Source organism: Eublepharis macularius, chromosome 1, assembly GCF_028583425.1.
Source record: "Eublepharis macularius isolate TG4126 chromosome 1, MPM_Emac_v1.0, whole genome shotgun sequence".
Lineage (NCBI taxonomy): Eukaryota > Metazoa > Chordata > Lepidosauria > Squamata > Eublepharidae > Eublepharis > Eublepharis macularius.
The window spans coordinates 82649255-82660042 of NC_072790.1; the positions used below are offsets into that span (position 1 = coordinate 82649255).

A 10788-nucleotide genomic window follows, 5' to 3' on the forward strand; every position below is an offset into this window, starting at 1 on the left:
TTAACTGGAGGAGAGAACAGAACAATTCATCCCATAGGGGAAGAAAGAACATAAATGTTGAATTGGTCAACAATTGTCGGAGAAACACACAGGGGAAATACACACGCGACACTCACATGATGTAAGGTGAACATGTAAAATAAGGACTGGGTAGGTTTGCTATCCCATCCTTTGTTTCCCCTGTGCAAGAAACAATAGTGGTCTACATCCTCATGATCTTATTGCAAGAGCAAAACCAGATTCTTTTAAAAAACATCAAAAGTAAGTTTGTGTTTTATTTAAAATAGTTTTAGTTATGAAATAACAGTAGTACCACTGCTAACACAAGGTTGTGAAACTGCTCAGAAGTGAAATGTTATTTTACTGCCACTACAATTCTTTAGTACAATGCAGTTTCTGCCATATAATAGGTATCACAGCTACCATACATTTAACACACAAATTATAATTTCCTAAACATTTACTACACAATGCAAATATAATACACTGTAAAATGCAAAATAAAAAATCAGAATAGCTTCTGTTACTAGTGTTAAACAAGCTAATAACAATTTTATACTCAGCTACGCAACTGTTCAATAGTTTTAGGGGCTCAGAGTTAAAAATACCTCAAAGAGGCATCCTCTACCTTGGTCTCCTAATATAATATTTTGAAAATACAGAATGTAATAAAATGAACATTTTTACACTACAAAGTTAACTGTTGAATACAGTGTTTTACAAAAACATTCAACCACATATGAAAATCATGTTGTAACAACTTATTATAGTATCAAAAATGACATAGAACCCCTCCCTTTTTCATGTCCACTGCATATAAGACCTGTTGGACCTGTTGTTCTTTTCATAAGCGCTGGCCTCACTCCAGTGAGGGCTTATATGATAATCATCCAGTTTGTAAGAGGCTGCTGCACAGAACCAAAATCTGTCCCACCCCACTTTCTTTCTGGTCCCTCCTGTGTCCAACCCAGAAATCCATATACACCATCCATATTTTCCATTCACTTACAGTGTGACCATAAGCTGATTTACCCTCTTCTAAATCCATCGAATTCAATGAGTTTAGAAGGCAGTAACTCTGCTTAGGATGGTACTGTTATGAAAAGAAGTCCAAGTTCCTCTTTCCATATTCATTAATTTGACAGGGGGAATGAAGAACCAAAAAAAGGAGGTCTTAAGTTAACGTCATTACTTCTGCTAGTTTTTTTTTCCTATTTTAAAATAAACTAAGTCTGATAAATGATAGATGTGAAATTCTATTAACATATGTTATATAAGAGATTCCCAATACTACTACATATTTCTCTAAATTGAAACAATTATAAACCAACTTGCACTTGGAAAGAGCACTGTAGGTAACATTAACACCTATTAGGGCTGCAGTGCATCTCTCAAATAAAAATAGTAAAGACCATGATTACCTGAAGCACATACAACGTCTGCCTTCATATTTGAATTTGGATGTTCTCTGAATCCCAACAAAACAGGCACCAAATAATGCCAACAAATCTCATTGTAACATGCTATCAAGAAAATAATGTCCTCATTCATTCAATCTAGGTCTGTATTAGAATCAAGAGCAAAGAGCTATTCATATTTTAGCAGTAGCTCTCGCAGCACAAGCTTGCTTGTACTGCAATACTTTAAAAAGTATAGTGGTGCAAACAAGTCATAGCTAAACATCTCTGCCCGATCTGCCATTAAACAGAGCCTTGAATCAATACTAAGTTGCACTCTACTATTAAGCTGTGAAAGCTCTAGTCTGTTCTCTCCCCACCCCCCACCCCAAAATCTTAATGCAGCAGCAACTGATGCTACATCAGTGCAGGGAATGGCTCCAGCTTGCACTGAAACAGGTTCATGATGAACCTATGCTAACTGAGCACAGAACTGAGCTCAAAGGAAAAGGAATAGGATCTAGACCAGACAAATTACTCTAGAGAATAACAGAAATGACAGATTAAACAGTGTTGCACACTGAAGCAAGGACCAAAGGGAAAATAAGGTAAGACGTTTTCTTAAACAAATACATAATTACCTTACAGTTCAGATAAGCTTTGGATGATTTTTGTTCTACTTTTTTGTGCTAATCATAACTGTGTTAAAGAAATAGGCAAGTTAATCTTCTTCAGATACTGACTGGTTACTATTTCTCTGATAGAAACTTCTAGAGTGTGAACGAGAGCTCGAATTAACATGCTTTCGTGGAGATTTAGATAAAGACCTGTTAGGCGAGCCTGAACGTTTAGGATGCGAACGTGACTTTGTTCTTGAACTGGACCGTCTTCGATGGGAACTGGATGGTGACTTTTCTGCATATTTTGAGCTTCTTTGAGCTGACTTTGACCGCGATCTCCCTCTAGAACTAGAATTTCTCTGGGGCGTCACAGATCGTCTTGGTGAGCTGGAATGCCTTGGAAGAGATTTTGAACGAGACTTAGATTGGCTGTAAGAATGTCTTCTACGTCTTGACCTGCAAATCATCCAAAGCATTAGAAGTAGTCTCTGATGTTATTGTATGTTATGTTGAGGAGAATGATGACCTCAACTCTTTGCTTCATTTTCTTGTTTGAGCTGAGGGTTTTATTTAAAAGATTAAAATAGCAGTAATGAATACCTGAAGTTTTAAATAACTTTTGAACTCAGGAGAACTTAAAAAGCAATTTAAGAGTTCTAAAAAGGAAGATCTTAGCCCAGGATATTTATTTTGCAAATACATGCCAAGGACAATTTGCCTAACTCATCTTTAAACCAAACATTCTGCACCCTAGCATAGTGAGCAATGTAATGTTACCTATGCAGCGTTCCTTTCTTCAACAAAGTCTACTTCATCTCCACAAAGTTCTATTTTTCAGACTAGTGCAACTAGTAGAATGAGAACAAAAAAAATACTTTGTCCAACCCTTCAAATCCAAGACCAAGATTCTGAAAATGCTCTAACCTATGTATGTTGTAGAAACAGCTTTTTTCCTTCTGCTGCTATCACAACAGTTTGCAAATACACCTCTAGTACAGATTATATGCGATCATTACTTAAGGCAAAAACATGTTTGTTCAATAATAAATCAAATAAATTAAGTAGAAAATAATGTGATTAAATAGGTATTCTCAGACTTACTCTTTAAAACTCTCTGAGTGTCTCCTGCTCCAGCCCCATGAAGAACTTCTACTACGTGTTCTCCTTCGGCTATGACTTCGTGATCTTCTATAATCCATTGGAGAACACTGGCGCCGTTCTTTTGATTTCATCTGACCTGGTGCTAGAATTCAAAACAAAACTAGAAGACTGCACAAGAAAGGCATCCTCTTTCTTATTGACAGAACATGCAATTATAGAACTAGTTCTTGTGCTTATATTACTTTTCTAAATAATCTGAAACACTGTGTTGTCTTAAAACAAATGTTTTGCAGGATAAGTAAGTGATGTGCTTATATTCACTTACTTTTGCGATCACCTTGTGCAAACTGTATTTCAATTTGCCGACCACATACCCACTTTCTATTGAGGTTATACAGAGCATCTTCTGCATCACGAACATCTTCAAACATGACTGTCTGTTAAGGACGCTTTAAACATGCACAAAGCAAAAAATTATATCATATAACACAGACCAACACTTAAATTTTTGTACATCAAATGATCTTTTGATATACTACTTAAAACTGAAGCTTATATGACCAAATAAACACACCAGTACTGCACCAGTGCTCGTTGCAATAAATAAGCATAGCATAGAAGAGATGTGCAGACAAATTTCTTCCATTTCTAAAAAGGCATTGTTTCATAAAATTAGCAATGAATGGGTGCCTTTGCCAAAATATTGGGTATACTATAGTGAGTGCATCAACAGTTCTCAGTGCCTCCAAGTTTGTTCTTATGGAATGAAAGGAAGTACATTCTACATTGTCTTTAAATCTTTACGAGTATTGTTCCAATAAAAATAACCTCCATATAAAGATTTGAATTTGTCTGAATGTTACATTTCAACCACATTTGATTCCCTTCCCCAGTCAAATATTCCAGGTCAAATAATTATTGCTATAAGGGGATAACATTAACATGAAATACTTTCAACCTCCAACCCCTCCAAATCATGGAAAGACAAACATCCTCAGACTCCTCACAAGGAGCTAAAATTGGCCCCAACATCCATTAAGTGTTTGGAAACTGGTTCAGTTCCATAGAGCAGGAAGCTCATTTGCCAAGACTCACAGAAGGGTCCACATCAAGAAAGGCCAAAATATGAGATGATTTTCTATTTGGTAACCCCTCCTCTTTCAAATTAAGGGAGCACATTGAGGCTGCCCTGTTTAAAGTACCCAAAACTCCTGCAGCCAAGCACTGCTTAGAGTGTGTATCCCTGTTTAAACATCCTGTGTGTACCACAGTAAGCAGAGTTACCAACAGATCTGGAAAAGAATGCCCTGCCCCTTTATCAGAAGAATAATGTGTGAAAATGGGGAGTTTAAGCTTTTCATGGCGTGGAGGTAAATAGCATCCCCTGGTAAATAGCATCCCAGGAAGCTTCTATTAAAGGGACAGGACATTTTCCTCCAGGTATATGGCACCTCTATCAGCAGGACAGATATATACTTGTGCTGCCATGTAAAGTCTGAGATGGTGCAATATTATTTATAAACAAGATTACAATGATTGCCTTTAAAATACAGTTGTCCTCACCCAGAAGCTCACATGGACACTGAAATGCACACATACCTCCTGTGCATATAGGCTTCCCCAATTTCAATACAGGTACCAACTCTATGCGAACACATGGAGTTGCGCCCTCTACTGATATGAATGGCAAAGTCATGATGATAAGAAAAGCTCCATGTGATTTTGAAGACCCTACCTCTGATTATTGAATCTGGGCATTTTAGGAATATATCTTGATTTAAGGGCCTTTAATTAAACTTAACAGGCAGATATCTAGATGTTGAAAATAATTTAGATCAATATTTCTGTTCTGTTCTTTTTCAAACATTGTAACATTTATCCATAAGCAACTGGTTTTCTTATTTTTTCTTCCCAGTATTTATAACAAATCACTGTAAAGGCCATAAAAATTTCAGTAGATCACCTGAATGACTGATATGTTCAGTATTCCATTAAAAACTATTCTGATTCATAGAAAAATGAACAAATATTTGCACATAGTTTTCTTGTACCATTTTAAGGAAGCAATATTTTAAAATAAACATTATAAACAAGCAAGTTCTTGACTGAATTTTAAGAGCTTGAGAGATAAGATACAAAAGGAAACTTTGGCAGTTACCTCCATGTCACGTGATCTTGACCTTTACTCTTTAGGGCTTGCTAGATGGACTTGACAAGGGCCGTAGCGCCAACCAAATCAGACTTGGCTTTGACTTTGGAACTCTGAGCAAATGTCGGAAAGCCGAAGCCTTAACTTGGTGTTGCGGCTTTGTCTTTTCCTTGAAAAAGGACTTCCCCTCTTCCAGTTTTCTTTTTATCTGTTTCCACCCTCCCTCTTTATTCCTTGAAGCTTGAACTTTAAAGGTGTCTTTTGGCTTGCCTGCTTGGACTCTATCTAACCAGGTTCATTCAAACTTTGGGGTGCTTGCCAGCCACTGTGGACTGCTTTACATTTCATTTTCTGAGACAAAGAAATAAATACATTAAGTTAGGATGCAGTAATAACAATGCACCTCAATTTATAAAACAGTGAAATAAAGGATATTGTATATAAGCAAATCCTCTTGGGCGTCTTGTGTAGAAGTCAAGCGGAATGTATACGTCTACTACAGGGCCATACCGACCAAACTCACGGCGCAAATCCTCAGGCCTGAAGTGTTTCAGAAATAAGGCAAAAAAAATGAGTGTTTCTGTATTATGGCACCAGCTTTAGCACCATCGAGCTGCAGCACTCAACAGACTTATCTTGTGTTTTACAATATTAAAGACAAAGTATAATCCTACTTTTTGTGCATTTATCTAAAGCACAACTACTTATAAATTAATTCTTTACCTATCTTTTTTTATTTTACTTCATTTATACCCCACCTTTCTCCCCAGTGGGGACACAAAGTGGTTTACATTGCAATCCTCACCTCCATTCCATCCTCACAACAACCCTGTGAGATATGTAAAGCTGAGACTATGTGACTGGCCAAAGGTCATCCAGTGAGCTTTCATGGCAGAGTGGAGATTCAAACCCAGGTCTCCCAGATCCTAGTCCAACACTCTACCCCACTATACCACACTGGCTGGCTGAGGAATAATGACTCAAAAGTATTTGTACATTCAATTTCAACAAGCAATCTCAATTATGTTACTGGCAGTCTGTTGCAGTCCAGTGTTTTCAGTGTGCTTATTTCCATCTTGTTAAAGACTTTATCCGTGTGGGTTTTTTCCTACATATAGCATCAGGGTGTCCAACAGCCAAAGAGCTACTAAACTTCTCAAGGCTAGTGTTACTTTAACTTTTCCTCCCTTCCCTCTCCTTCTAGCTTACTTACTTATCATGAATCAATTTACATTACATTGGGGTGAAGGAGTTAAAGTACTTTTTTCATGTTGTAGACAGTCAAATCCGTAATTTTGCAATTTTGCATGAGTACTGCTTAATCATGCTATTATGATCAACATTTTTAAAATTATGAGTAGTAACTTTAGACAGCTACAAAATGAAAAGTAGCACCTTCCCAAGGTAAGAAGAATTGACAATTATTCCTTGGTTCATGACTGCCTGAAAAACCAATCACTTCCCCAAAAGAGAACTGAAAGTAATTTAGGCTGAAAAGAAAGAAACAAAGGGATACTCGCAAGGAGAAGCAGAACTTTTATTGAAGGGGAACTACTTCCAAGTAAACCTATTGTAGGAGCTCTACTGTTGTGTAGAACCATCATTTCAGTTCTACTAGCAGCTGATTAGAAAAGGAACAATCCAGTAGTGCTAAAAATCCTAATTATGAAATTGCTTAACAACATAATCTCTACCCTAAAACAAAAGAGCTGTGGGTTTAATTGTACCTTTTAAGGTTCAGTCATGGTTTTTTTTTCTGACAATGGATCATTCCTATTGGCATTGCCAACAATCTCACAACTGCAAGTCCCTCAAAATCAAGAACCCTTCCTAGAATCACTGCTCTACTGAACTGTTTGTACTATTATCTTAAGTACATTTTCTTGGACAACTGAAGCTTCAGTCTGGCTCAATATAAGGCAACTTCAGTTTCATGATAAAATAAAAGAACACTTGAGAGCATTAGGGTGGTTTACTTTAAAATAAATATATTTAAAGTTGGGACATGATCAAGGTTTGTAAAAATTTTAACAGGTTGAGAGCATGTAAAAAGACATTTCTCTCACACATATTTCAGCAAAATTGACTGATAATAGGTTCAGGAGAAACAAAGGGAAAACTTAGTCACACAATGCATAATTAAACTATGAAGTTAATTGCCACAAGATAATGTGATTTTTTTTACCTGACTGCACAAATCCAAAAAAGAAGTCATGTATAAAGTTGCATAATGCCACATTTGTGCACAGTAGCAAATAGGAATTTCATAAATAGGAATCCCTTTTTACTGTATAGATCCCCTTATTGATCATTACTTAAGTTATTTCATATTCTTTGTTTATTACATAAACATATATTATTTTCTTATTACATTTATATTCCACCTTCCTGCTTAAGTTTTAAAAAATATTGTACATGTACAGTTTACAGGTCATTACAAGAAAGATAACTCTAATAGAATAAGAATGATAATTATGATCTTGCTACTCTCAGATAAATGGTTGTGTGAACATATTCTAACCTTTATTCAACCAAGTGTATTAACCTCCAAATGACCATTATTATTTGTTGCCAATCATCACATTAACTTTAAAATAAATATTATTTTGCTTTCACTAGCAAAAGTGAAAACAATTCTACTTTTAATCATAAACATGACTAAACAAACAGAATTTTAAAATATTTTGGTAATATCAGTCAGAATCATATTTAAGAACTAAATGATCTACATCAGAGTTTTAAAATGTTGTTTTCTACCATGGGATATTAAACAGTATCACTGAACCAACAACATTCATTACATAATATGGCATTTATTTATTTACCCATTTTGAATTCCACCTTCAGACCCAGAACAAGGTGGCAATAACAGGTACAGTATTTTCAGACTTCAGATGTGAAGTCATTTTATGTTTAAAAATAAATGTTTTTTGAAGTAGGTGGAAGACAAAAAGTTCCCCAGTGGCTACTCATAGGTGCTTGTCCCTATATAAATTAAAAAGCATTCCAAAACAAAGGTATTTGGTATTCAATGATATACAAAACCACCAAACAGGCTAACAAAAATGTTCAATGCAGGCAAAGGGGCTCTCTCACTAGTTCCTGCTTATATACTCAGAGGTCAAAAGCAAAGAACAAGGCTTCTGAGTAAATTTCAATAGCTAATCTCATCCCTGCCACTCCGCTTGTCTCTCAAACCTACACCTATCAACATTCATTCTACTACTAAATTATAGGAAAAAAGGAGCCCAGATTTCATTTCTATCTGGTTAACTTTTGGAGACCCTCAGTGTAATTGCAAACTCGTTCACTGCCAAACCAAAAGATATGTGGGAGGGGGATTGGAATTCACACAGTACTTTAAAACTACAAAGAGGACCCAGAAAAGATGGGGTGGGCAGTCAGTGTTTCAGTGGTAGAGCTCCAGCTCTTCTTCCAAAGGTCCCAGGTTTCCCACTTGGAAGTATTTCAGGCTGCTGGGCTTGTAAAGACCTCTTGCCACAGAGATCTCTGACAGACACAACAGTGGCAGCCTAGGTAAACCAGTGGCTATCTAATAGCATAAAGAACCTTCCAAACCATCTAGTCGTGTGAAGTTGAAAAAGGCATATGGATGACATCACACTGCAATGCACACATTCCGCAAGGACCTAACCTCACTGAAGAAGAGTTACTCACAACACTTACATGATCTATGTAAACCCTTTATAGGGGGCCAGCCGGAGTAAGCTGGGGGAGGGGGCTGTGAGGAGCTCTCACATCCCCCAACAACTGCCTGGAGACCTCTCCCCGCCGCAGCCTCTGGCGTAAGCAGCCACGATCGTATTCTCCAGGAGCCAAGATTTTGCTGCTGTCCGTATACCCAGGCCAGGTTTCCTTGCCCTTTGGGAACCAGTGGAGGGGAGAAGGTTCCATAACGAGGAAAATTGCCGCCTTCTTTTTCTGGCTTGACTCATGTGCTTTTTAAAAGACCCCCAGTAATTTAGCAGGCAAAGCCTTTCCTGGCACTGAGATATGCGGGTGCTAAATCTCCGGGTTGTCATTTAAAGAACGAGTCAACACAAACCTGACAAGCCTAAAAGGAAAACAACGCTCCCGCCCCGGCTGCTACCCGTTTCCTTTCCTCAGCCCTTTCTCTTATCCTTCAGAGCAGGCCAAGCACTCCACCACCACCCCCTTCAGCTGCAGCCGGGGAAAGAAAGAGGCCCCTCGCCGCCCGCCCCTCCCTGCGCGCAGGCTGCTCCTTCGCGGCTCTCACCGTGTGGCGTCTGCCACGTTCCTGACGAACAACGACGTGTTGGGAGGCCGCGTGTAGCGGGACATGGCGCCAAGGCCCAGCGAAGCTCCCGGCCCAGCGGACAAACGGCGAGGGAGGCGCGACGTGCGCGCGCGCCCTCCGGCTCCGGAGAGCTTGAGATGGAGGCGGAGGAGGCGGAAGGGGAAGGGGCTGGGAAAGAAGCGGCCGCGGTGAGTGGAAACCAGAAGCGATAGGCGAAGGGGCGGGAACAGCACGCAGCCCAAATGCTGTATGGCCTCCTCGTATTTCCCTTTCGCGCTAGATGCCAACACTGGGACTCTGCATTCGCTTGGAGAACAATAGCGCAGTAGAGTTTTGTGTAACTTGAAAGCTTGCGCCTTAAATTCCCAGGTTCGACTTCTCTGATCAGGGCTGATCCAAAAGTTTGTTATGCACATAATATAGGAATTACTGGTCTCATAGGGAGTACTGCTACTTTTAAAACGCAATGTTGTAATGCTTCCAGGAAAGCAAGGAACAGCAGCTGTTGTAAGAGACTGGTGTCACATTTAATAACTCAGATGCTGGCAGAGTTTAACTTGGCTAGGACTTTGTAGTGTCCCTCTGGCTAGATAGAGATGTGACATCGCTTTGCAAAGTTGGGGATGGGGGCTGCCAGAGCATCAGAGACAAGCTAGAGAGCTGATCCACGAACTGATTTCTGACATACTTTATAAGAGGAAGTGTGGGCATTGCTAGAGAGGAAGAATGAGATTATTTGCAATGTAATAACCTAAAGTAATCAAGCAATAGTATCTTTTCTGTTACAAAACACAACAGAACACAAATGGCATCAAAACATTCACTCTACAGAGCAGGCTGGCCAAACATGTTTTGATAGCTCAGACAGAAGATCCTTAGAATAGCAATTCATTATTTGCTGTCTTTTTAAATGGTATCCAACGTTGCTTGAAGTAAACAATTTATTCTGGCACACAGTAAATACAGCCCTCATTATGGAAATTCCTGACTTAAAAAAGAGGTTGACAAAGATTTCAACTGCGCATGGGCAGCTTCAGTTGCATATAGTTCTGATTGTTACAGGGAAAAAGCCTTGATATGTTTAATATGACATGCTAAATATCTGCTAGCTTTGTATACATATTTGGCAAAGAGAGAAAGAGGCCGGTATGTTTTCACAATTCCTCTTAGGGCCTCAGCTTGTATGTAACAATTTCAAATTTTTACATAATCCATTTTCTTCTCTTTCTTATTGCTGTTATA

At 38.5% G+C, this 10788-nt stretch overlaps 1 protein-coding gene across 1 annotated transcript; it reads right to left on the bottom strand.

Annotated features, from left to right (window-relative positions):
• Positions 1–255: 255 nt before the first annotated feature.
• SRSF12 (serine and arginine rich splicing factor 12) lies at positions 256–9679 on the bottom strand. Its single transcript, XM_054994705.1, has 5 exons — positions 9526–9679; positions 5703–5807; positions 3444–3547; positions 3119–3260; positions 256–2473 (listed from the first exon to the last, which is right to left on the bottom strand). The coding sequence occupies exons 1-5, from the start codon at positions 9588–9590 to the stop codon at positions 2119–2121; spliced, it is 771 nt and encodes a 256-aa protein (XP_054850680.1). The 5' UTR covers positions 9591–9679; the 3' UTR covers positions 256–2118.
• Between the last annotated feature and the right edge of the window lie 1109 nt (positions 9680–10788).